The 27,645-nt window shown below is 39.6% G+C and overlaps 1 protein-coding gene across 2 annotated transcripts in view; it reads left to right on the forward strand.

The window, feature by feature from the left end:
* Positions 1-27,645, forward strand: part of PATJ (PATJ crumbs cell polarity complex component) — a 156,322-nt gene that overhangs the window by 110,090 nt on the left and 18,587 nt on the right. For both annotated transcript variants that reach the window (XM_075037253.1, XM_075037254.1), the window contains 7 exons: positions 1,631-1,703; positions 5,020-5,112; positions 9,675-9,746; positions 10,256-10,373; positions 10,980-11,113; positions 24,654-24,737; positions 26,725-26,918. In XM_075037253.1, coding sequence (XP_074893354.1) covers positions 1,631-1,703; positions 5,020-5,112; positions 9,675-9,746; positions 10,256-10,373; positions 10,980-11,113; positions 24,654-24,737; positions 26,725-26,918 — 768 coding nt within the window. The remainder of the gene's footprint in view (positions 1-1,630; positions 1,704-5,019; positions 5,113-9,674; positions 9,747-10,255; positions 10,374-10,979; positions 11,114-24,653; positions 24,738-26,724; positions 26,919-27,645) is intronic.

Genomic DNA, 27,645 nt, shown 5'->3' on the forward strand with positions numbered 1-27,645 from the left:
ATGCCTTACAGGGTAAAATGCACTTGGAAATTGTGAAACGCTTATGAAATTCATGGGCTTGATTCTGTGCATTCCTCAGATTTCTCTCTTGGCCCTGTGCACGCGTGTTTCTGCATCACGGGCCGCTCTGGTTCTGATCTTAGCATGGTTTCTGACTCTCGCAAGGCTTTGAGCAGGGCCAAGAGGAGAGGCTGGGAGCGAGTACAAAAATGAGCAGCACAGAACCAATTCCTTTGAATTGTATGGCTGTTTGGTTGAAGATAAGTAAATGAATTCACCAACCTTTGCCTGCAGGATTTATCATTTCAAATGCCTGTGACTGAATTTCCCATATGCTGCTCTGCTGCGAGCTGTTGATTTACAGTGTTGTCTTTCAGTGATCAGAACATGCTAGCTTCATGTGTTTAACTCTTGAGGGATAAAATGAGACTTTTTTTCTTTCAGGCACTTCTGTAAAATGTTTTTAAACGCATACTAGTCTAATATTTTATTCTAGAGATTAAAGAGGAAAAAATTCTGCTTGTGTTACAGTAACCTGGAAGGTAGTAGATAGGACCAGAAATCAAACCCAGAACACACGCTGCATGAGAAGCCATGTCCTGTCATCTCAAGATCTGTATCTGCAAAGCAGCAGTGTTACTGATACCTCCTCTGTCATGTTTGGTGAGCAGAGGCTGTGTGATAGTACTGAATCTTCAGCAAAATGGGGTTTGCATCATGTTCCTGGCTTCTGTGTTCTGTAAGAGTTGTTCACCCCCAAAATAAAGAGATGCATTAGTACAGGTTTTGAAGCAAAATTTTGAGTCTTTCTTTCATATGCCTCAGATTTGCCTTAAACAATATCACTGAGGTCATATTTTACTTGGTTCGGTTTTACAGAGGCCAAAAAAATGCAGAGCTAATTCCACAAGCCAAATAATTTTAAATGGCAGTCGAGGAAAAACATTAGCAAGGCAGAATGCTATTTAATAAAGAAAAAAAGGCTTTTGAAAGTTACAAAGTAATCAGATGTCAACTTAGGAATGCATTTTAAAGAGGATAGAGGAAAAGATGCCATACATAATAAATATCTTTGAAAAATAGTGCACTTTATATGTAGGGGGAATCAATGTTCGTCTGTTTTCTTCTTCCTGCATTTTATAAAAATTTTTCCAAGTTTTTACATTGAATCTTTTAGAAAAGACCACTGCAAATATGAACAAAAAAGAAAAAGCAATCTGTTGTAGTAAAACAGGTGTTATATTTCAGTAATATGAATGTTACACTATAAACACGCAGTTTACAAATGTAGACGCTACTAGAAGAGGCTAATGAAATATTAGCACATCTATTGATGTGTAGGGACCATAACTCCAACCTCATCCTCTGATAATCCGCACAAAATTAGATTTCCAAAGAATGTCAGTATGTCCGAAATGAAACTACGGTGATCCCAAGAAGGGATGTAATCTGTTTGCTAGCGAAGAACAAAAGCAAAAATGAAGTGCTTTTCTAAGCTGTAACTTCTGGTAAGAACAGTTACTTTTTATGCTAGTAAGAGTATTTTTCTTAATGGACAAAACCAACTCAAAAGAGAATTTTGGCCATTATGGTTTAGTGTGTAATATGTTGTTGCTTGTTTGTTTTATAGAAGCGAAGATGCAGTCAATCAGATGGCTGTTACTCCTTTCCCATTACCTTCCAGCTCCCACTCTTCTATTGAGGTAAGGTTTATGGATTGTTTTTTTTAATTAGGGATTACTAAATTAGATAGATCAATCATAATTAGCAGTTCATTATAAATTTGAGCACCTTGTCTAATTAAACCCTGAATCATAAATGCATTGGGTAGGAACTTGACCTAATAGGCATATTTTCCTGTCTCTTCTTTATTGATCTCATCATTACTGAAAGGGCTGGCAAGGCATTAACCACAGATATTAAACAGGTTATTGCTGTACAGGAGGAAGAAAAGTCTCCAAATGAAAGCTTTCCATCTCTTATCCTGCTCCTTTTTCAGCTGGTTAGAGTAGTCATGGTGAGGATCTTTTGCCTGGAAGATGCATATACTCCTACAGAAGAGAAGTGAGCATTTTTCAGGGGAAAGTTTCCCCTTCTAAGTTCCTTTTCCCCTAGAACACCCTCCTATCAGTATCTCTAAAAATGAAGTAGGGATGACCAGCAACTAGCTACAGTAAAAGAGGTCACTGTGTACATGTTTTGCATTACAAGAGCCCCTTGAGACAATCCCAGCCTAACTGAGAGCCCTGGTCCACCACTTTGTCCTGTGCTCCAGCATCGGACTCTCTCATTCCTGCTCATTTTCTTCTGGTAGGAGCAGACAAAGGCTGTTTAAGCAGTGAGCTCTAGTGTACACAGTGTTGTAGCATACAATCTTCCAATGCAAAAACTTTCTTAGTGTGGTAATGTTACCAATGTTTTTCTTCATTAGAGTTGCTATCTCAGCCCCAGTGTAGACTGATTGCTCTCTTGTGCACCATGAATCCCTGCAGTGTCACCACATTGTTATCATTTTGACATCTCAATATGGTGTAACTAAATTTTCTTGATAAAGTACATGATTAGCCTTGCTGTTGCTTTTTAATTCTATTTCTATTTGAGCTAATAAAGCAAAAGATGTTTTATAATTCAATTGGGGTTTGGTCTTGTCTTGAATTGATAAATTCATGTGTATTGAACTCCTGGTATTTCAATAAGCGTTACTGCGATCCCACAGCACTGGTCCACGTTAGGTAACGCTGGATGAATCTCCTGTTTGCACGCTTGCTATTGCTTTCCAGATTATATCATCACTGATGGCTACTTCCATACAGGCATAGTGCTGTACAGTGCAAGAGCTGCTTAGTTTTTATTTGGATCTGAGTCATTTTTGGACAGTGCTTTGGTTTTTTGTTCTCTCCTCCATAAAAGCAGCATGTCCCAGGTGTAGCTGGTGGATTGCAAATTACTCTACAATGTACAGAGCCCAAGTTCCTTTTATTTTTGTTGACTCTTTAATACCTGCATTGGTTCCCAGCTTTGTTTAATATTTGTGTCTTCAGGATGAACCACGAAGCTTTGTTTAGGCACGTTTTGTGCTGTGTTCAAATGACTGTAATTAGACTCTACCAGCATGTGGAAACCAAATCGCTCAGCCTCATGTGCAATGCTTGCCTTTAGAGGTAGATGCTTGTGGGTTGAGTTTCATGCATTAATGGCAAGCTCTTACTATTTACATTGTGTCTGTTTTATAAGTAAATGCAAGTTTTTACTTCTAGCTAGTATCTTTTTTTATATAAAAGTAACCGAAAGATACTGTTGTTGTATAGAAATTCACATTGCTTTCCTTTGTCAGCTGTTCCTGCCTTTAAATAAAGCAAAACTAACTGTGCATTATATCTTGAAATTATAGATTCAAATATCTTTGAAATACCAAATTAAATATTTAACATTGTGTGTAACATACACTGTACATGAAACTTGTCAGATCACATTAAATAGCCTGGCTAGTGTAACGGAATATCAGGATGCCATAGTTACCATGTACTGTTGTGTTAATTTTCTTCATCTTATCTCTATCTTCATTAAGGTATTTTAATATGGAAAGTGATAAACAGTAAATATGCCTTAAAACAGGGTCTTGTTTCATTGCATGGAGCAACCCAGCAGGATAAGACTATGTTGTGGTGTAATACTGTGCACAAGCCACCAGAAGCAACGTACATTAAATATTAATTACTGTAAAATACCTGTTTTAAAAAAAGTTTCATTCACGAGAAGGCTACAGAATGAGGTATTTCGTTGCAATACTGAACAGAGTAAGCCTTGGTACAAATGCAGAGGTACTTGACCTGCTTAAGTGGCGGTCAAGACATTTGTGTAATTCTCATTGTGCACTTAAATGTAAAATGTCTAATGAAAATTCAGAAATCATTTTGCTTCTAGGACTGAAGATCTTGAAATTTGATTTGTTGCACATAGTCCATTTTGCTTTGCAAGAGAGGACAGCTCCAAATGTGTATCAAAGGCCTAAGTGTATTAAAACTATTTTAAAATAAAGTAAATCAAAATAATAGATCAAAAATCTTCTCAGATTCAGGACCTGGTTGGTTTAAAAAAGGAAAGGAGAATTAACACCTTAAATTTTACATGTAACTGAATTAGTGAAGCTCTCACCTTTAAATTCTACCTTAACTTTTTCCCTGAAAAGATGCCATTTCCTATCTAGCCTAACTTTAATTGTCAGCATGGGAAGGAAATAATTTTTCTTGCAAGCTTATGCTTTTTGAATATATGCTAGTTATTATCTAGAGAAAATACCATAAAATCCTGATCAGACAAGCTTTTCTACTTAGTATGGTGCTATTTTATGTTTCAAGGGCCATTTTTGTTGGGAATCCTCTATAGAAAGGGAAAAAATTCATGGAGGAGAAAGTTCTGGAGCACATCTTGGTGAAAATGCTTATGTCTTCTGGGCCATTCCCTTCATCTGCTGGTTCTCCAGCAGTTGTCATTGAATGTCATTTGGGGTATTCTCACAGTAATGTGCAGAAGTACCTGAATCCCGAAGCTACGTTTGCACTTCAAGTTGAGGAGTTTAACCAGAAGAGCTTCAGTTTTACCGATTCCTCCAGGGTGGAGCACTCGGTCCTGCTGCCACCGATCTGTTCAGATGGTAGGAAGGAAACTGGGCGTCCTTTAACATGCTGGGCATACGTGAGACTCTCCTTCCCAACAGAAGTCTGGAGAAGGCCTCTTAATACAAACTCAGCAGTTTTCACAGTTGGTAGGGATTAGGCTGGCCTTGAAAGTTGAGCCAGATCTGCACCTAAGTGCCAAGTGGAGACCAAGGTCTGTCTTTCAAAACTTGTATTGCTTATTTGACTCCTGACATTAGGATGCTTTAATTGTGGATCTTTTTACTTTTTCATGCTGCTACTTGTTTAGAAAAACAAAAGGTAAAATTGTCTAATTTTTTTCTTTAGCTATTATGGCGGATCATAGCTCTGTTTAAAAACTGTTATCAATCCTTTCTACCAGGATCACGGTGGCACTGAACCTGCAAGCAGCGAAGAAGACCCGAGTTTGGAAGTTGTCATGAAAAGCTTGACTGATGAGGAATCCAACAAAGCTGTAAGTGACTTAAAGCGATATTTAATCATGATTAGAGCTTAGAAAATGGAGGCTCATTGGCATGATTTGTTTTGTCTCTGCCTTTGTGTTGGAGTACACTTTTGTCAAATAATATCTAGTACATGTAAAAGCAGAATCAAGCTCTTAGTTTTACATACATAGACCATTTTCACGAACTAAGCAGTCAGTATAATTTGTTAAAATATTGAGATAAGAGTTTTTATGTAGCATTTTGGCCCTCTCGAGTTCTTTCTCAGTGAGGGGATTGAGTTTCTACTCTTGCCATCCATGTGTGACAAAATTCAGAAAAAAGCATAGTCTGTAAATCATATTCTTATTTATATTCATAGCTTCATAAATTCTAAGGCCAAAATGTCTATTATCATAATCTAGTCTTGCCTCCTGAATAACACAGCTATAGAGTTACTCTCAGTAATTTCTACATCAAGCCCATAACTTCTGGTTTAATGTGGTACTGTCAGTGTGCACTGTAATAAATACTGAAATTCTCATTGATACAGATGGAGTTTTTTGTTGTTTAATATGTCAGGATTGTGCATTACCAGAAATCTGAAAGTCCTTCAGGGTGCAGCTCTAATCTCTTTTTTTGGACTCCGTGTTAAAACTTTAAAATGGAAAACTACTAAACATGCTGAAGAGTGACTAACCTAGAGGTACATAAAATTTGCTGAGAGAGTCTTTTTGTCCAACAGCCTACTCCTTTTTCAAGTAGTGCATTGGCTGAGACCTGCTGTGCGTGCACAGTTTGTGTGTGCTGTCCTCAGCTAAGCAAACCTGACATTTCTGGATTATTTTTTTCTTAGATGTCTTCTTCCTGCTCCATCATGTCTTTTGCAAAGAGTGCCCTGGGTTTTGCAATTATGAATTGAATATACATAATATTCTATAGCTAGTAAGGATTTGATTAATGAGTCTATGAACTCCAAGAGTTCGGAAGTGTTTTGTGCTACTCAAGCATCAGAATTAACCACCCATGTAAAATGGATTGGTTTGTGTTCCTACTGGATTGCAAAAAAGTTGGATTATTTGTATTTGGTAGCCTTGTGCAGAATCCTCCTTTGATGTGCTGGAATATAGATGAATCAGAGTTTTACTGTATGTATTTACAGCTGTAATTCACCTGGTTTTATTGTTGTTCTTGCTCATCTTGGCAAGAAACTTTTGAGGGATTACAAGGTAATGTGAAAAACTGCTCACAGACTGAAGTGGATAAAAATATATAAAATGTATTGTACTAAAATTAACCCTTGGTGTAGAATATTGTGCTGTGCAGCTTTTTGAAAGGTATTAGAGGAAGCTCAAATTTAATGGAAAAAAAAATTAAATTCGCAGCAATCCAAGATAGGTGTGATGGGAAGATGCCACTGGAACAATAGGGAACCCAGAATATATTAGCAGCTTCTTTTCAAGCTTGAAGCAAGAAAGAAAGGAACTGTGGAGGCAAAGGGTAGTAGTTACAGTATTTTAGACTGAAAAGTCAAAAAAAGAAAAAGATAGAGCATTGGTGGTAAGAGTTGTCCAGAACAGGGCAATGGCAGAAAGGTAAGAGAAGACAAAAGCATGGGTTTGTTGAGAGCCTCTAGGTGAGGAGAACATCAGTATAATACTTAGTTTTTCTTTCCCACTGTCCATACCCAGTTATCTCATCTTTTCACTTAAATTCTTCATGTAACAGCAACTGGCTGCTACAATTTACTTTTTATCTTTGGAATTCAAAACGCATTATCCAGCAGGCCAGTATTATTATCCCCGCTGCGGCACAGAGGGGAAGTGACCTGTCCCGGGTCACTGGCGAGACCTGGAGGCAGTGAGTGTGTCACTCTTCTGGCTGCTGCGTAGCCCTGCCTTCATTCAATAGATATTTACTTAGAGGTGGCTCACTGATTTTTCCATTAGATAAATAGATTCTGAAAAGTTAAGGGCTAGGAGGTGGATTTAGAAAAGTATTCAAATGCCTATAGATCCAACTGCTCATTCCATAATGCCTTCAGTTGGGCCAACCCTTGGTTTAGAGGCATAAATGGATGAAAAAATAGCGGCAAAAGCCATTTTCATAATTCTGGAGTTTTCTTTCAGTCAGGATTTTAAAACTACATGGCAAATATTTCTAAGTGTATCTTATTTTTGGAAATGCTGATGGTTGTGATCAGTCCCTTCTGAGCAGAAGGAAATGGGCTTGTAGTTATATTGGCCTTAAGACTTTAACACTGCAGTGCAGCATGAGACAGCTCGTTACTTTGAAGAAAAGAGATTTCTCTTGCAGTCTTCTAGTGACTGTTGAGGCAAAAGAAAACAGTGCCTTGTTTTTCATAGCATGATGGTTGCTACTAGAGCCTAGTGCTACTTAACCATTGTTACTGAATTTCTCAGTCACATATCAGGAGAAATCAGGAATGTAAAAGTCAACAAGTTCACTGAGTAAATAAAAGTATGTGCTTATCAGCAGAGATCTTCCACAAGTATGTACAGCTCAAAGCATGAGCAGGATGTCTCACCAAGTGACAGCTGTAATAAAAAAAAAAAAAAAATTAAAAAATTCACATCAATCTCTATTGATTTGTTGCTGATAAATTTGTCAGTCTCTCCCAAGATACTTTTTGTTGTCACTTCTTCATCACTTCAAAAAGTATAAAGTTATATAATGGAGATCATTGTAGACTTGGATGATAAGAGGGGGAAAGAAAACAACTCTATTTCTGAACTGCAGCCAATGGAAGTGTTAGGCAAAGTCTGCGTGCTTATTAGCTGAGGTTTGAGGTGGCCTCATAGGAGGTCATGGTTTTCTGAGGACTGTAGCTATCTTGCGTTCCATAAGGTGTTGTTGGAAAAGAATTCGCATATGGGGCTTTGAGATGTTCTCAAAACTTTTAACTTTACAAAGGTGAAAATGGCTTGAGCAGTCATTGTGCATGTTCTGAAGCACCTTGCATCATTAGTGTCCTGGCAGAGTGTGTATGTAATTCAGTGTCCTGTAGGTGGGATAATTAAACTGATGTTTGGTATATGAGAATTGATTCATTTTCCTTCAAGGATTTTAACCTGGAACAATAATCTGTCTTTACCACAAACAGCAAACATGTCCTTGAAACATTGGCAAAGAGAAGGAGCTTCATAAAAATATTTTTGGATTGGTTTGAGGGAATTGAATTAGATTGAACAAGTTGGGTTGCAGGCTTATGGCAAATGCTGAGTGCACAGTTCAGTGCTTGAGGGGCTGGAAATCTTTTATTTTGTTCAGGTACTTCTAGCACAGTCTGAGTTAAATGAAGAAGATTAGAGAGATTTCAAGGTGATGCTTGGTGCTTACTTGATGTGGAAGATGAAGTTTCAGATTTTAGTCACATATCAGAATGAAAAAGGGAAGTATGAAATAATTTTTCATTGCTCACTAAAACAATCCCTCATAAAATGACAAAGCAGTCTTCCCATTTCTCCCCTAACACCTCTGATAATACAATGAGATCACCACTTTATCTTTTTTCTTGTTATCCATTTGGATAATAGTTACAGTTGTATAGTTACCGCAAGCTTGGGGAAAAAAAGCAGAAGAAAAAAGCCTGTGGGGCTTGGCATGATTTAACATAATAAAACTCCAGGAAACAAGGCCAGTATTTTCAAGCTTGGTTACCTAAAATTTGATATACTTTTTTTTTTTTAATATATTAATTGTCATCTTAATTAGAAATTCCTTTGAGATGCAGAATATCTCTGTTGTCTTTTGAAGTTGGTACTCAGCTTTTCTGAAAACTAGGCTGTTTATCAGGGTTTTTTAACATGGGCTAAGATAACTATCTAGTACTGTGATCAAAGTGGCTAAGTTCGGCTAAGAGCTAACAAGGGGAGGACACTGTAACTATCTGGAAGCAGTTGTAGAAGTAGAAGAGAAAAAATATTTTTTAGTGTACTGCAAGGATATGGAAAGAAATTAGGATACAAGTGGAGCCCGTGATTGAAGTGCCATTGTTTGAGATATTTGTAATGAGGCTGGATGATGCATTTTGAGCAGTTACTTTATTTAAGTGCTGGCAGCGTGCTCAGTGCTGCTGAGGACTACTGAAAAAGGGAGGGGGAAGGAGAGAAGAGATGACTTTGAAGCCCTTCCTGCTGTAGGCACCAAGGGGTCTGTATAGCTGCCTGTGTGCTAGAGGCTTGGCGCACAGATACCTGCACTTTTCTGCACAGCATGGGAATTGCTGTGCCGCTCGCCCCACAGGACACTCTTCCTTCTTCTTTAGAGCTTCATATTGCTCAGGAACAATGTGGACTGTGTGTGATCATCTCCTCCCCAAAAATCCCTTCCTTACGCTGTATGCCGTTAAAAACTATTGGGTGTGTTTTTAATAATTCCTGATATTCCCTGTTTTCATACTAGCTTTTCCTCTTTCAAGTTCTGGGCTTCGGCTTTGTGTTGTGCTACAAATGTACTTACATGAAGAAATATCTGTGTTTGCCTAGAATCATCATTTTGAGTTTTGGACGATATTTTATTTAAGCTCATGAGACATTTTCAATACACCTCGCTTTCTTTTTTGACTTTTTAGGATGTGAAATGTAAAGCTGACAAATCAGTGGTGGCAGAGCAGCAGGAAATGGAGGAGCAGCTCCCGGAAAATGTATGTGTGTTTATGTGAACCAATAAGGGGAGGTTCTGGGGGCTTGATCTAGTTGAAGATTGAGTGATTTACGGGGGGGAATGGGTTAATTGGAGAGACATTAAAATAATTTTCTTGGTGGAAACTTAAAAAACTTACTTGCTTCTCTTTAAGTATGTGGAAATAGTCACACAGTCTAATGTCAAGGATGTTCTTTGCTGTTCAAAAGTAAAAAAAAAAACAAAAACCAACAAACCCATATTATTTGGTATGAGAGGCACAACTGAGAAAGGTGAAGTCCTGTCCCTACTTCCTTCATGAGCATTTCTGGAAGCACAGTTATCTGGTCATCCTGATTTTCCATTTATTTATGAAGAGAATGTTTTGAGTTCATCTATGCTTATTGCTTGTTTCCCGTTTATTGACTTAGTGGATTTAGTAAGGTACGATAATCAACAACTAATGATAACACATAACATGCCTTTCTGCGACTGATAACTGATCTCTTTTGCTTCTGCTTTGCTTTTTAGGTCCTCAACCAGATCAGACAATCCAAATCTTCAACAAAAGTACCAGTCAGCTTACAGGAGATACCCCTGGTGCCAGCACCTACTTATCTTTCTCCAGAGGCAGAAGTCACCAGCCGTAGTATGAACCAGTTATTTTTTCCACCAATATAGTGTATATTTAGTACCCTAACCCAGGATGGACTTTTTCTGGGTTTTTTTCCAGATAACTTTTGCTGAGATTTTTTTCTTTGAACGCCCAATGACCTATTCCACGTTATTTTATAAAGTGTTCATATTTTTCTCTCATTTTACAATTTTTGAGAGCTTGAATGTGTCTTTGCTTGTTTTTCTTGACTTTTACGTACAAAGGCATTGTTTCTCTTTCTAATTAGAATAGAAGGAAAGTCAGTCTGGGACACCCTGTCCATTCCACAGTGCTGGAACGTGGCCTTATCTGTCCTGAATGGAATACACCTTGCCATCGTGATCTGAATTGTATAGGTTATAACTGAATTAGATGTTGTCCCAGACGTCTACTCTGAACACTTATTCCCAGAACTCTAGAGTCGTTCTGATTTAGAGACTTCAGAAGTGAGTCAAAGTAGTCTTCTAGTTTGATTTAGATTGGCAAAGGTGAAGAGCAAAATATGAGAGCTTAATTAGTTGCTCTCATATGATCCCTTTGATGGTTTTCATTTTCTCATTGAATAGTGTGACTTATTTCTTTACCTTTTCATGTTCTTAGGTGTCCTTCCACCTCCATTGCCTGTGGATCCAGCAACATGTCCAATAGTTCCGGGGCAGGAGATGACTATAGAGATATCTAAGGGTCGGTCAGGCCTAGGACTCAGCATCGTCGGAGGGAAAGACACTCCACTGGTGAGTTTCTGTTAAACCAATATTTACAGTCTCTGTTAAAGAACAGGAGACAAAGAGAAAGAAAATGTAGACACTAATGATGCCATTAATCTATAATTGCTCTAATTAATTGTTCAGTACAGGAGGAGAAACCAGGAACTACAATCTCCAATAACAAATGGATAATTTTGCCTTGTATCAGATCAGTTGTTTTCTGTTCCTTTTAAATTGAAAGGTTTGTGTTTCAGGAGTGCTTTTCTGCTATGGTCAGAGTTTACAAATAAACCATTTTTTTTAACTGTTGTGAATTAAGAGTTTCAAGCAGGTAAGTTACCAGAATGATTGGACTAGAAATTAATGTCACAGAGGTAGAGCTACTTCAGCAAGGTTAACACCTCTGTCTTGAGAGCATAAATGCTTAGTAGCTCTTTAAACAAACTGTGATTTATCTCACTGCCAGCAAAAGCCCTTGCTGAACAGAGGTAAACCAAAGGTAATCTTTTATTGTTTTCTGTGTCTTTTTGGTTAATCTTGCTCTTGGCTATGCTGTTTTTAAAAAAATTATCCTCAGCTAAATTAGAATGTATCAGTTCAAGTATAAACTCAGCAAGTTGGTTATGCTAAACCCTTCTCTGCCTCTCCTGTTGCTGTTTCCACTCCACTTTCCATTTAAGAGATGCTATGTTACAGTCTAACAGAATGTCAGATTGGGGTTTTTTAAATGTCAAATTCGGTTCTTTCAGTAAACAAGTCTGCTGCAGAGGTGTCTTTACTGGGTCTCCTGAATCCCTTGCTGCAGAGACACTTAAGGCAATAGAGCTGCTCTGTTACATGCAGTTGTTCCCGAAAATATCATGGTGGTGCATCATTAAGCAATGAAGTGCTGTGACTGTCAGCAGCTACAGTCAGTTGCAATGTAGTAATCCTTTTCCATACCAAGAAAAAAGAAGGGGAAAAAAAACTGGAGGAAGTCGAAAGGAAAAAGAAAGTTTTGTTTTGCAAAATGTAGGCTGTATCTTTTATAGTATTAAAGCCGCAATTGGCAAAGGTTCAGCTTTTGGTCCCATTTATCCAAGTCTCCAATTATGTAGAGTTTGGATGAATTGCTCTGTTTCACATGGAGATAGATCTGAGTTATGTTGAAGACTTAAATCAGTCTATATGGTTTTCACTCTGTCCAACCATGTGCTATTTTGTACCCAGTCCCTTTTTTGTCAAGCTCCTCAGTGTTGAGTAAATTCAAATAAGAAGTTCAGCATTAGTCATCTCTGCTTTTTCATTTAACTGGAATTTGGAAATGATACATGGCAGTCTGTCAGACGCAATCTGGTATATGTCTTTCAAGAGATTTTAATATAAATAAATGAAAATTATAAATATCTGCTTTACAGAGCAGATGAGAAAAATGCAAAGGATTTTATTCTTTAAATTGAGTAAATGGGTTTGGTTAAGTATTATACTTTCATTAGTTTATTTATTAAAGTGTCCTCCTAGGAATTTATTTTAAAAATCTATGCACTTGATTGCAGTAACTGAAATTCATGGAGGGAGGGAGGTCTGACTTCCCACATTTCTGATCCTCACATTACAGGACCTACAAAAATGATTCCCTGTTTCTTTTCCTATATCTGAATCTGCTCATTCAAAGGCAAACAGTGTTGTTTCATAGGAAACAAGTTGCTTTTGTGAGACCACAGTCTAATTTGATAGCTTACCATGTGCAGAGACCCTCTCTGTGGTTCTCCATAACTTGCTTATCCAAAACGGTGTGTGCAAACCCTTCTCCTCAAAACAGGTACTCATAGTTGTGTCTTTAGTTTGCGGGATCATCATTGCTCTGTCTACTTTGTACTACTGATCTCCCCCAAATTATTTTGATGCCTTTCTTTTTTTGTCATGAAGTCAGAAAACTTTTTGTTAAAGGGTCGAAATGAAGTTCACATAACATAATGAGGAGGAGTAAAAGAAAATACTACTCAGGACTGCAGGAAAGTTTCTGGTTTTCTGAGTTTCATGGATTAGAGAGGAAATATAACAAAATAGGTACATGGAGCTGAGTGATTTATCTTGTCTTGCTCTCTGTCATTCATTTTTAACTCAGTTATATAGATGGACATCTTTTGTATTTTAAAAAAGGCAAAATAAATTTGACTTGCAGCTTCATTGCTTATGTACTTGTGCTTATGTGCCATAGAAGTTCATCAGTTCTGAAGGTCTCGTGTGGCAGAAATTGTGTATCCGAGACCCACTGTTTTCTGCAGCTCAGAGGAATTAAAATGAAGCTATAACTGGTTTCAGCAGTTTGGGTTTAGTTTTTTAGCTATTTTTGAAATGGGAATTGTCAGATCAAAGTCAGAAAGAATGGGAATAGCACCATTTGTAGCCTGTCTCTGCAGGCATGAAGTAGGGATGCTGTCTTTTATACCCTTGTAGTTCAGATGGCGCACACAGACGATAGAGGTGAGATGCCTTGACGGGACCATGGAAATGTGCTCCATCGGGGATGGGAAAAGGCATGGCAGAATGGGGTGAATCTGCAGGAGCAGAGTCTGTGTGTGCTGCGTAGCTACAGAGACTTCTTTTACCTTTTTGTCCTCTGAGAAAACAAGGTGTTAACACCCATTTCTCCCTCCTTTTTCTACTGGGGTAACTATTTTGTACCTGCACAGGAGTGTAAGTGCTATGAAATGATGAAGAATATGAACCCCAGTTCCTAGGATCTCAGATGTAATTTATCAGTACAGGGGATACAGAGAGGCTGCTCCTCAGTAGAGCTTGTCAAATCTAAGGTGGCTATGGCAAGAGTATAAGGGCCTCATCTATGTGGTATTAAAATGCACTTGATCTAAAAATGCTCAACTGAGTGCTGGTCGTCAACACTGATGCACAACAGCAGCTCGCAGGTGATGGGAAAGCTCACTTCAGAATATTTTGGATCTTTCTTAAAGACATGATGTACAGTCCCAGCTTTTGGAATAATAAATCTGGCAGCCCGCTAAAGGGACGCACTGCTTCAAAATGAAATATAGAGTGCAACTTTTAAGTCATAACCTTAGGAATCTCATCAGAAATCACCAAGTAGAGACTTGAAAAATACAGCCTGTGAGCCGGGAGGTTAATTTTTTCAGGAGGTTGGAAAGTGATGTCTTAACCCCTGTGAAATGTTTTTTGTCGAAAAGATGTCCATCCCATTAAACTTGCAAAACCTTTCAAGTTGCATGTATTATAAGCAAAGACTGTGGCTATGTGCTTAGGGGAGCAGGAGAGCATCAGCTGGAAAGACGTGCTTGTAGAAGAGGCACAGGGAAGGAAGGATTGTCCTTGAGAGCTGTCTTCATCTAGACTTTAGACTGCTATAGCCCTTAAGCGGTCCTATTTCATTTTATTCTAAGGGTTTATTTTTATTTTTATTTTTTTCTTCACTGTCTTTCATTTCACCTTCCCATGTACCCCTGAGAGAACACAACACATGGCCTCTACTTTAAAGCAATTAAACTGCAGAGTGGAGCTGGCTGAAGTACAGGGCTTTCAATTTGTGATTTTTTTTTTAATTTTTTTTTGGTGGTAGTCCAATCAAACTTGTAAAAGTAACCTCAGAGTGGGAATTTTAAAAAAAAAAAGTAGTGTTTTCAGAAACATCCCCAAACGAGGTTTGAGGCTCTAACTCTGCTCCCCAGGACACCATCCTGCCCTCTCGTCCCCCCCCGGTTGCTGAATTGTATATAAATGCTAGTCAGCTCCACCACTGCTAATAGCAGCCATAAACCTGACGGGGGGGTCATTGTCACTCGGCGGCTGCCGGTGCTCCCAGGACGCCCGAACCGCTCCAGCCGTGGGACACCCGGGGTTCATGAAGGTGGCAGACCTGTTCGGGCAACGCCTGCGGTGCAGCTCCCAGAGCCGCAGGTTCTGCAGACCCCAGCGCGCTGGGCAGGACCCTCGTCCTTGGGCTGCCGGCTCCGAGCCCGGACAAGCCGTGACTCTTAGACGTGGAGTTCAGCTTTCAGACCTGGGCGTTCAAGGCGAGAAGCCAGCGTTGGCACGGCCAGCGGACCCAAGGCTGCACAGGCTGGGACCGCGCGGGTCCGGGAAGAATAACTGGCCCTGCAGGCTAGAGGACTGGCAGCGCCAGGTAGTCCAGTTGTCCACCATAAATTTAGGAAATTTTCCTCGGTTGTTCTGCTTTTGATTCATTGCATTCTGCATAAGTTTTTTCAAGGCAAAAAATTTCAGTTTCAAGTAATGGGCTTTTTCCTCTGAAACTGTTTTGCCAGAAAGTCTCTAAGAGGTTTTCTTCTTCAATCATCTGAGAATGGGGCATCAAGGAATTATTTAAAAAAAGGGCATCCTGGTACTCCTCCAGATGGCATGTGGGGTTAAATCGTCTGAGCCCCATTATCACCTCAGAGTGGGCGAATGCTGCGATGTCTTGTCCAGTTAGCAACTTGCAATGAACCATTTTCTATAAAACAGGATTGTCAATTTACAGGGATTTTATTCTTGGCAGTACGTGGAAAAAGCATTACTCTAAGATACATTTTCTTAGTAGGTGGGAGCACTGTTTTGCTTCCAGCTGAATAATTTAGTAATGGTTGAGTTGATTACTTGTAGTTATTGACTCTGTATTTGCTGCCTGGATGATTAAGACGCTCAGACATGCCGGAGGGGATTCAGTGGTTTCAAAGCTGGTGGAGGCTGGTACAGGGACATTCCCCCCAGGCAGAGTTAGAAAACCCTGGGGGGGGAGAGGAGAGCAGAGGCTCAGCTGGGGCTTGAAATCACAGTCAAGCACTGAAGAGGGACCTATGATCTAAAAGAAAAAAAGATTGCAGGAGCAGTAACCTAGGGACTCTTCGGATGTGGAGTAACTAGAAGGCGGTCATTATCCGAACCTTACATAGAAAGGAAGAAAAGAAGTGTACTTTATCCTGTGTCTTTGTTATTGAAAACAACAGCAAAACTCATATGCAGAATTTTTATACTGGGTTGTCTACTTTGAATTTGGTAAATAATTTTGGGTTTTTTACTTATGCTTTCAGCTGACTTTAATAAAAAGCATTTTTAAGGCACTTAACAAACTTTAAGGTACTCCATCTGTAAAATAAAGTGATCCACAAAGCCAGGGAACTGGAACACGTTAGCAATGCTCCAAAAAGTAACAGAATATGCCTGCGCTCAGCTAACACTAGTTGGTGTGAGAGCTGGTAACGCCGGAGTCAGAGAGGAAAAAGCTTTTCTAATCACCTCGGTTAGCCCAGAAGGCTTTCTGGCTTGCGGCGGAGCAGGGGGAGCTTCGAAATGGTGGGGATGCAGTTTGACAGAAGAATATTTAGATTCATTCTGTCAGTCCAGGTGAGTCATACCTTGCATAAACCCCATCTGTTAAGGAAGGGCAAGGGAATAATCAAGAAAACTGTGACTTTAAATTGCAGCTGTTCAAGACCCGATGTTTGCCCCTGGAGCTGTGAGGGCTAATTACCCTGCTAGGATCTCCACGTTGCCAAGAGCAGGCTGTTACTAATACTGAAGCCAAGACTGATATCTCTGTTTTGTGCTGTGCTGCAGTCAGCAGTGGGGACCTACCTAAACAGGAGGACTGATGTGACTTCTGTCTTACTAAACAAATAGGTTCTCCCTTGGTTAGGCTTTCTTCCCTCCCTCCCACCTCGGTTACATTTAGATTCAGGCAAAAATAACTTCATCAGATATAGACAGCCGAGGTCTGAGCAACTTTGTAGACAGTCATCAAGTGCAGCTAAGACTGAAACTGGTTTAGTGGAATATGCTTACCTTTTAACTACAAATGTAAAGCAAGATATTGACCTCGGGAGGGTTTCAGCAATATATTGGCTATAGATACTGTTGCTGTTAAGTCTATCGCACAATGAATGGAACAATAGAATGAAAAACGGTAATGGAAGTCCTAAGGTTTTAATCGTGGCTTGGGTATTGTAGAGGAGAAGTTTGCGGTTGGGAGAGAAAAAAATGCAATCCCTTCTTAACCATCACCCACATTTATAAAACAGAAGGCAATTTAATGACAGAGTGGTAAATGCAGTTAGCTTGAAATTGTGAGGAATTGCTTTGACACTTGGTTGGATAATGTTAAAATGAACTTGGTGGATTCATCATAATTCCAGAAGGACGTTAGCTTACAACAGCATGAAAAAAACAAACTGCTTTGTACATGAGTTATCACAAATGGGAATTAGAGTAGTAAGTTTTGCAAATCATGTATTTGATGGATCTTTGGCAAGGGTTTAGCTGACTGTATGGCTAGCTTGCATAGCACTGCCTTGCTTGAAGAAGTTGGTGTCTTCCAGGAGTGTAAATCAACCATAAAATTTAAGCTAACAATATACAAAAGCAGTAGGACATGTCAGAATGGTCTTCAGTAGTATCTTGCTTGCTGCTGGTTGAAGCCACTGGCTTTTGGCTTCCTGTGTCCTATGCATTCAGGATCTTATGCATTCTTTGTAACCTGTGTTATGCACTGTACACTGTAAATTCTCTCTTTTTTTTATTTAATAAAATAATGAGAGTGAGAGAGTTCACATTTTAATATGTAGTTCTGTGCTTTATTATTCCCTCTAAAATGAGCATGTATACTTTTTGAAAAACTTTGGTTTGCTTTGGCATGTGATTCATAGAAACATAGCTCTTTCTATCATTCTGACTTAAGTCATATATTTTTACACTAAACATCTTATTACCTTAGTTTTATTATTTCAGAATCAAAGGAGAGCTTGCAAATGTCTATGACTGCAGACCGAAGGAATGTTAATGAATAGTGCCATTGAATTTTCAGGTTTTAGCTTTTCTGATCTTAGAGAATATAACTGTAAGCAAAAATATTATGCAAGCTGAATAAAATTTAAATAAATAAGGACCAGATGTAACTATAGGGGCCTATAAAATGTAATACAAATATTATCCACTTCCTTAAAATAAATCTGTATTTTAGTATGAAAAATTATATTCATATTGATGTTGTGGATTAATCTTTTTTATGAAAGTTGGCAAGTGAACACCATCTCTTGCAAGGGCTTGTTCTTAAATGGGAAACAGACCTTTTGTTTTGACCTTGAGTAGAGAAGTTTTTCAGTGTCATGCAATGTAAAGCATTTTTACATTAACACGGTAATACATTTTTACATTATATAGCCTGTTTTATTACAGTAGTGTTTGGCTTCGGATTTTGGGTGCCTGTTAATGGTTTGTGAATGCTAGCAATTGCAAAATATTTGAGTGTTAGAAGGAGGTATACGCAGCATGATGCATTAGATAAACCCCTTTAAAAAGTCAAGTGATTTGCTTGGAGTTGACCTTCAGCTTTTGTTGCTGAACCATTATCTTTTAGATTCCATTTAGATCTGCGAATGGAAGATCATAGATCATAACATAACTTGTAATTTCCTCTGCCTACAAGTAACCAGCAGCTGGATTTATTTTAACTACTGAGATTCTTATATGGGTCTAATTCTTCAGCAAAACACACTGTGCAACTAGTTGATTTCTACTTTATCTGTGAACCAGCCTATAAAAATGAAATGACAATTTTACTACTCTGGACAAAGTATTATAAAAGTTGAAAAGGAAATAACTAATGATATTGTACTTGCCCTGGGAAAGAGATAAATCTGTAATCCTGCAGTCAACAAAAACCCTTGTAGCTTTATTATCTTTAATAAATGCTAATTTAGTATAACATTTGTAACTATGTAGGAAATTTGTTGGAAATGTGTAATATTAGCTTAGGAAAACACAACTTGTCAACTAAATCAGAAAACATCTTTTCCTGAATGTTGTTTTATATGTATCTTACTTTTTTGCTTCCTCAGGAAAGTACTAGAATCCATGCAGAAAGCTTCATTTCTTACACCAAATACATAACTATGGTTAGTGGTAAGATTCATTCACCTAACTACAGACCAAACTGAGATACAGGCATGTAAAATTCATGTAATGCCAGCGGTATGCCCTGCCTGCTTTCTAGCACTGCCCAACCACATAGGTTCCCAAAAGTCTGGTGTCTCTGTTTTGACCTGGACTTTCAGCATCGTCGTCTGTGTGTGCTCAGAAGTGTCTGTTCTGGGACACGGGCACCTTTTCCCTGTATAATGCTCTCTTGGTCTGGGTCAAATGACTGGCAATGCTCTGGTGGTGGAGATAGCCTTGTACCTAGAGGACAGAGCTGTGGATCTGGTTCTACTCTCAGGACTGTTTGGGGGATTTTTTTTGTCTAATGATTACCACCTTAAAATGCATACCTTGGAAAACATGGACTGGGATTTTCAAATAACTCATTTCTAACTATCTTACCTGGTGTCATTCTGTTACGATGATTATTGCAGTCCTCAATGTGCAGTGGTGCACCTTACTTCTGTGAAGCACCTTTGATCCTATCAAAATAATGGCTGGATCTCGTTGACTGAAATAGCATAGCAAATATAAACTCAAAGCAAAGTTAATATTAGCTCAGTCAAAGAAATAGCTTGTTGTGAATGATCTGCAGTAGTTAAGGACTATTCAGTACCATGCAAGAAGCCTCTTTGCCAAAATTCAGACCTTTTTCCTTGTCAAATCCAGTTAACGCTGGGTACATGGGGATTTCTGTGCTCCAGTTCTTTTGAAATCTCCCCTCTTGCATACTGATCCACCTTTTATTACATGGTAGAACTTCATCAAAATATCCGCGGTACTTAATGTTTGAGCCTCCTTCATGTCTTGTGTCCTTTTACTCTCCCGCCCTCTACTCCCAGCTTTGCAAATAACAGTCTGGGGCTGATTTTCAGTGGCAGCGGGCACGTGCATTGAAACCTGCTGCTTCTCCTTCTGAAGAACAGCTGCACAGAAGAAAAGAAACACTAGAGAGACTGGCTCAGAAGCTATAAACTTGCAGAAAACATGTGAGCAGTTCAAGCCTAAAGCCAGACAGCTTGTGAGACTTTCTCACCACTGTTTATGGTCCTGCAGGCTTTTAAGGTTCTCTTGGTCAGTGATTTTCCTGAATAGGAAGCTGACTTTACCACCTTTATCCCAAAGGCTTAATCAGGATGGTGCTATGTGGTCATTGCCTGGGGTCTCTGCCATAGCAGTTCTTGACATTTAAGATACAAAAATTAAGCTGTCACTCTTACTGAATTTAATTCTTAACGTTAGCATTTCTGTTTGTGTTCTCTGCTGATGGGTGAGTGTGATATTCTTCCCCTGCTGGGTCTCTGAAGTTGTTATAAATCAAGCAGAAAAAATATCCACAGCTTGGGGGGGAGCTGAGATCCGATTCCCCAAGAGTTCAGGGCTATTCCCCTCCCTCAGATAGAAGGCAATGCAGTGTAGATCATGCTGTGCACATTTTACAAGTTGTATTTTCCGTAAGTGGACTCTCAGATTGGGTGCTAATTTCCATAAGGTTGTCTTGCCCTCACTGTTCAGTAGCCATTCGCTCTGCACAAATACTGTTCTTCAAGGTGTCAACCAAGAGGCTCCATGAACTTTTCTTCTTGTCTGCCTTTTCTTCCACAGCCAAAACCTTGTTTTGTCAAAGTCAGTGTGAGAGTTGTCACTCGTGTGCCTTCACTTTGCTCAAGAAGGCTGTGCAATCACAGAGGTGTTCTGCTGGTAAAGTGAGAGTGAGGGGTGTAGCTGTCCCACAGCTCAAATCTGAACCTTAGAAAATACTGTCTAATATACTGCATGGCAGGTTTTGTTAAGCATTACCACTTGTTAACAGATTCGGTGCACATCGTATACGAATCAGGTATGTTCTTGCCGTGTTTGGGAACTATTCTGGCTTGCAGGTGATTTTTTTAGCCGTGCAGTATAGATAGTATCAGTGCATTCAGCTTCATTTCATTGAACTGCAGGCCCTTCAATAGCCTTCAATATAAGCATTATTCAGCCCAGGACAGCAACCTGAGCAGTAGCAGACAAATTCCCTTCCACTTTGTCTTTCAGTGTTTTTATGGTCAGATAGTCTAAGTATACACCTGTGAGCATGGACTTTGTTTAGCACAGAAAAATGCTGTTTATATGCTGTATTCTGCATCCTTCTGTCCCATACAAGAAATGTTCAACATTGCATTAATGCCTGATTTGTATAATGGTCCCAAACTATTCTTTGTCGGAATATACACAGATTAAAGCTCCAGTTTGTTGAATGGATTTCTAAACCTTATGAAGTATGTGCTTTCAGCAGCTGGATATCTTTCTTTAAACAACAGTGTTCTTGATATGAGAGTGTTTTTATTTCCCCCTTCTGCACAAACAGTTTTAGCGACTCTGCCAAGCTATATCATGGAGTGCCATCATCTATATGAAACTGGCAGTGAAAAGAGATGGGGAGGGATGGAAGTGAAAATCTGTCCAGAGCCACCATGAATTCACAACCTCTAGATGAACATTGACACTGCTTTCCCTTCCTCCCTCTCTCTCAATTGATTGATTGATTTTGAACGATTTAGGCCTTGACTTCCAGAGATATCAAGCATGCAACTGAATTTGAAGCTAGTGAGCAGGATCAGCAGATGTTCAGTAACCAAAACCCATCCTTTAAACAAATGCTTTGTATTGTTTTAGTCATGATAGATGCTGGGGTTTTTCTGACACACTGAGAGGGGTGTCACAGCTTAAATCCATAGCATGTCAATAGAGTCATTACAGATTAGGGCTTGCTTAGATGGTTGGAGTGTGACATTACATCTCATTACTGCATAAATGTCTTTAAAATATTGATGTAATTAAAAATATTCAATAATCTCGGCAGTTTGTTTTTAGTGATTTGTCATGGATGATCAAAACTAGCAGAGTCTTACCCAGATCCCACTAGATCCAATGGAAAAAGATTACTTCTGGGTTAAAAGTACTTTAAGCTCATCCCAGAAGAATCAAAGGAAAGATGTCAATTTATAATAGTTTACCAGCTAAGGAAGTTAAGACTCTCATATTTATGTTTATGGACTATTTAAAAATCTTTACAATACATCGTGGACATGTTGCTTCATTATCCTTTTAATTGATTTGATAAGCCTGATTCAACTACAGTACTTTAAAAAAAAACTAGTTAAGAAAAACAGTGCTTTGGCAGGTCAGCAAGATGTTTCCTTCCTAGGGGTAAGCAGAGACCGAACAAGAATGTACCTTTTCATGCCATATGTATTTTTAGTTCTAGGTCTGGCTTCTAACACATGCAGGAACTGCAATGTAATACTGAATAGTTGCATTTTCAAATAGATGATGCAGATTGTTCAAACTAATAACATTTGGTGGTTCCTGAATCTGAGCTTTAGGTATGTGCAGTTTTAAATTTAATAATGCAGCACTGGGAAGAGCTGGTAACTCCAGTTTGTTGACTGTTTTTAAAGGAACTGTAGATGAAAAACAAACTTAAAGAAAGGTGATTGAAAGCTCCGTCTGAAAGTGTTTGATTTGACCATCGTGTGTACGTGCCCAGTCTGCTGTTATATGGTCACATTGCCATTTTTCTTCCAAACCTCGTGTTCATTCACTGCCCTAGTGTGTCCTAGCTGAATGATGCTGTCTTAACAAGCCAGTCAATATTTTGTATTATCTCGTTGGCCACTTCTAAATGCCTTCCTTTGTAAAGTGTTTAAATAACTAAAAGTGAAGTGTGCTATGGAAGTTCTAAACCACAGACTCAGTTTTTTCTCAGAGTTACCCATGATCAGCCTCAGGTAAAAAAAATATACATCACTGTCACCCTCCTGGCTTTCACCCAGGCAAAAGGCTCTTGTGTTGACTTAGAGTTACATGATCATTTTTAAAACAAAGGTAACCCCACCCCAAAACCCCCCAAAACCAAACAAAAACCCACAACAACCAAAACCCCACAACTGAGGGACAATCTAAGACACATAGCGGAGGATTTTGGCAGCGCCGCTGAGGTGGATGTGCACGTGTTACTCTGTTCCACTGTTAATAGCTCTTTCAGTTATTTCAAGAAAACCTCGCAGTTGCCACTGGTGTGTGTGTGTATATATATATTTATTTTTTTTTTTTAATCAAACCATTCTTTTGATTTTCTTAATTACCTTGGTACACAGCTCATAGTATTTTGCCTTCATTTATGTAGATTGAAATCTTTTTTCCCCCATCTGGGATGCTTGTATCAGCTGTAATCCATTTGTGATTAAAATCCTTCAGGCTTTTTTCAGCGACTGGTGCATATGTATCAAAGAGGAAGCTTGTGACAGTGGTGCTGTGCTCCAGCAGCAGCGGAGCGGCTGTAGATACAAGTCCACATCATTAAATAAGGTGTAGTGGGAATGAAAGAGAATAATGCTCTCAATGTTGTCTTGATCAGAGCATTAGCTTAAGGGCATTTGAGTTTTCTTTCTGTTCAACACACACCATGTGTGCTGGGAAAGGATCGCGAGGCAACATGGGGGGAGTTAACTTGGTGATGAGAGATGTAGTATCTAACAGTGTTTTCAAAACACGAAGGTACTTTGTTCTACCCCAGCAGCTATTTCCTGCTCCTGCTCCAGGAAGGCGGTGCACAGCGGGGCTCACGCTGCAAACCTCACCGCCTTTTGTTGCAAACGCTGCGGAAAGTCTCCTCTTTGACTTGTACGTCAAACCGGTGAAGGAACTTCACAACCGTTGCGTTTTTGGAGGGTGTGTTTGTCTGAGAATGGGTTATCCGATACCTACGCATCGAATTGAAAATCACTGCGTGTTCATCCAGAGCCATCTCAGAGTTCGTAGTGAAGCCGGTTCGGCTCCGAGGCCGGGTGTTTGCCGGTGACATTGGAGAGGGGGGCACGTTTTGCACAGTGAAGCGTCCTGTCCTGCTAGCTGTCAGGACCGCAGCTGAAGCGCTGCAGCAGGATGTTCACCTATTTGTTTCAGGAAAAAAAAAAGAGAAACAGACCAGAACAATGCAAAGGGAAAGCACCAGCAAGAGAACAGTATGTTCTTTGTAATGCTTTTTCTTTGGGGACATCTATTGCTGGCAATAAGATTAAATCACTGAAACCTTCCCTGAAGCTACATCTGCCACTGCCTACATTTTCCAACCTCAGTAATAAACTAACATTTGCCATTGTTCGTTTCTTCTGGATTTCATTTCTTACAGATTTAACCAGCGCTATTTACCACAAGGCATTCAGTTCTTGCTTAAAGCTGAGTTCTATGCCAAGTCCCTAAAAATATTCATAGCTCCAAAGAATCTGGTTTTAAATAATATAATAAAACGTAGATGATATTAATACAGTGGTTCACACTGAGTTCACATACTGCTGATGCCAATGTATAAAAGCGATGGAAGCCTAAGAAGCTCTAGACAAGACTACCCTGAAGTGGTGAACAAAATCCTTTTTGCCTTTTTACTAGCTATCTGTATTTTGATTATGGCAGTAATTTTCTTATCCCAAAATATTAAAAAAACCAAAAAAAAAGTCCGTGTTACAGTCTTGCTTATCCCGACATGGAGCGCTGTGCTTTTTTACTGCAGAGGGGTGGGCTGTGTGGGGTGGGTCGTGGCTGCCAGTTTGTGGGGATTTTGGGAGGGAGGATTCATGCCACCCCCTTGTTCCCGCAGGACGCCATAGTGATCCATGAAGTTTATGAAGAAGGGGCAGCAGCCCGAGATGGCAGGCTTTGGGCCGGCGATCAAATTCTGGAGGTAAATGAGTCTCTCCATGTATGTACTTGCTCGTATCTTTGTCATGTGTACTTGTATTCAATGCAGCGTAGGTTTCTTGTAGAGGAAAGTGAGATCATTGAGCAGGATCTGTACTTGAAGCTTCTTTTCTGTCGCTAAGAACGTCCTGACAAATTCACATTTCCTTATATATTCATATAAACTGAAGGTACAAATTGAGAATATATTAAATTTAATCGAGCAAGGCAGTTCTCGAATTACATAGTTCAGCTGTCATGTCCAATAGCTCAGTATTATTCATCTGTTTAATCTTTCATTCGGAGGCCTGCACTACCGCCGCTGCTCTAGCATCTCCGTGCCGCCCGCAAACGAAGTGCTGAGCTGGGCGAGCGCGGGGCCAGAAGGCGAGCGTGGCCGCAGCATCGCTCCTGCGGAAAAACTCGCAGTGCCCACGTGCAGCATCGCTGCGGGAGCTACCGACTGCTTCGGGCCATGGTTCATAAAACTGGTGAATGCGCAGAATTCTCTCTGTGAATAAATATAGTGGTTTTTCCCGCAGACAAGCGTGGAAATCGAGGACAGAAAGGGTTAAGAAAGAAGTGTTGGTCTGCAAATGAAACTTGCGTCAGGCAGGGGTTCAGCGCAGCTGCTTGCGGCGTCTAGCTGTCAGATCAGGACAAATTCCCAGCATGGCCATTAAGGCTTTGGTGTGTAGGGTTAGAAAAATAGCGAGGGGTACTTGGGGAGTTGTCTTTACAGCTCTTGCACTGAAAATATTTTTTTTAGTGTTAAGGCTGAATGTTGTTTTTGTTTTATAAATAACTGTGTATTAACAGAGCACAATAATTAGGGGATAAAAATGGGGAAGGTTAATTAATTCTTCTCTGGCCAAACAGGAAAGTGCTAATGTTTGTGTGCCATAATATTGTTATTATTTCAGCTTTTAAAAGCCGTACTAATGAATCAAAAAGATGACTCTGAATTAGTTTCAGATTAGTATGATAAAGCGCACGTAGATGCCTCTGTCGAGAAAAGAATACCAACGCAGTATACAAATAAATGTGTGCAGAATTAGTACACAATAATATAATTACTATAGGTTAGGCTTAATTATCTTAATGTAAAATTAAGTATGATTATAACTTTGCATATCTAGAAATACTGAGCAATATTTTCATTGCCTTAAAACTTATTATGTTATGTAAGTGGATTAACATTGTATTGTTATTCAGTTACAGTTCATGCTGCTTCCTAAAGAGACTTCAAAATTACTTAAGCATTGATGTTTTTTTGGTATTAAGAAATAAAGGATGATTTTGTCAACAGAATATTGGAAAACACCTTAAAGGGTATCTCTGGATAAGGCTTGGCAAAATTAGGAGATTAAGTTTCAAGTTGCAACAGTGTTTTTTTTAATACTTGAGCATTCAGTGAGAACTTCTTGTTCCGTCTGGTATTACTAAAATGCTAAAACATTTTCAGGTTATTGTAAGAGAAACGTAATCGAGTGCTCCAGGAGCGGTCTTGTGTGCCATCTATTGGAACAAAGCAAAATAACCATTTAATATGTCCTGCCTGGGCTTCGCCATTGCCATTTGCTAATGTTTCTGATTCCTTCTGTCTTTGGCTTGACAGCGTTGCAAAGCCGGGGAAGAAGGAATCTGAGCAGTAAGAGATACAGGAAGCTCAAAGGAGCACGTCCCACTTTGTCTAGTCGTAAGAAAGAAGCATTGTTTGAGGTTCCAGCATTTAAAAAGAAGGGAAGAACACCCACAAAACTTACAAGCCAAAATGTTTTAATTATTGTGATTTACTCCAGGCAGTGGCACAAAGCACCAAACTTGCGCTCAGTAGGAGATCCAGGAGCTTGGCCCTCTGGAAATGGGAGCACTAAATTAGAGTGCCAAGGCGTGTCAATTTGACAAATTTGTCCTGTCACGCAAGTGTAGGGTGTGATGAAAAGATCATTTATACATGTCATTTGGAAAGAAAACAGTGATTATTTCAGGTGAACGGGATCGATCTGCGGAATGCCAGCCATGAAGAAGCTATCACTGCGCTGAGACAGACGCCCCAGAAGGTGCAGTTGGTTGTTTATAGAGATGAAGCACATTACAAAGATGAAGAAAACTTGGAGATTTTTTATGTAGATATACAAAAGAAAACGGGGCGAGGACTAGGGCTCAGCATAGCTGGAAAACGGTAAGAGTCTCTCTGACCGGACTGCACTTCAAATGAGAAGTATTTTGCTTTTTGCCATATGAACAGCTGTAGCCATTAAATGGAATACGAAATAAAGGAAAAATTCCACAAGGAGCAGAATTTTCTATCTAAATATCTTCAAGGGTGCTATGGGGCTGTGGTCCCGGCTCTTCTATCAGAACAGCAACACACTGTGTAGTAAAGGCTGCTGCTGCCGGGATTGCTCCCGGCGTGCGGCACAGAGCGGGCGTCCCTCCTGGAGTCAGCGTGGCCGAGTGGGCACAGGCAGAACCAGACTGTTCTGGTGGAGGCCCTAACCATGGCTTTTCTGATTTCAAAATGTGCCGGGGCGGGGGGGAACCTTCCTGTTTCCAAATAGCAGGATATGCCTTTGCTAATGGATTTGTGAGTCAGATCTAGCTCCTCCTCGGGTTCAAAGGGACCAGTGTCAGTGGAAGGTAAGAGCCCGAGTTAGATACGAATCCTGAACGATATCAAAGTGGCTGCACAACACTACAGGCAGCGGTTCTGTGAGTGCAGAGCCGAATCTGAGATATGTTGGTAGGTAACAGCTGCTTAATAAAATGTGACTTTTTACTGATGTATTTCTAAACCATTGCTATTAGATCATTCGAACCAGGGCACTGATAGATTTAATCTTTCATTGCTAGAAGAGATTTACGGCACGACACTGGTGAGCACCCGTTCAGCGTTGGTGCATAAGAGT

The sequence above is a fragment of the Buteo buteo genome, chromosome 10 (genome assembly GCF_964188355.1).
Source record: "Buteo buteo chromosome 10, bButBut1.hap1.1, whole genome shotgun sequence".
In the NCBI taxonomy this organism is placed as follows: domain Eukaryota; kingdom Metazoa; phylum Chordata; class Aves; order Accipitriformes; family Accipitridae; genus Buteo; species Buteo buteo.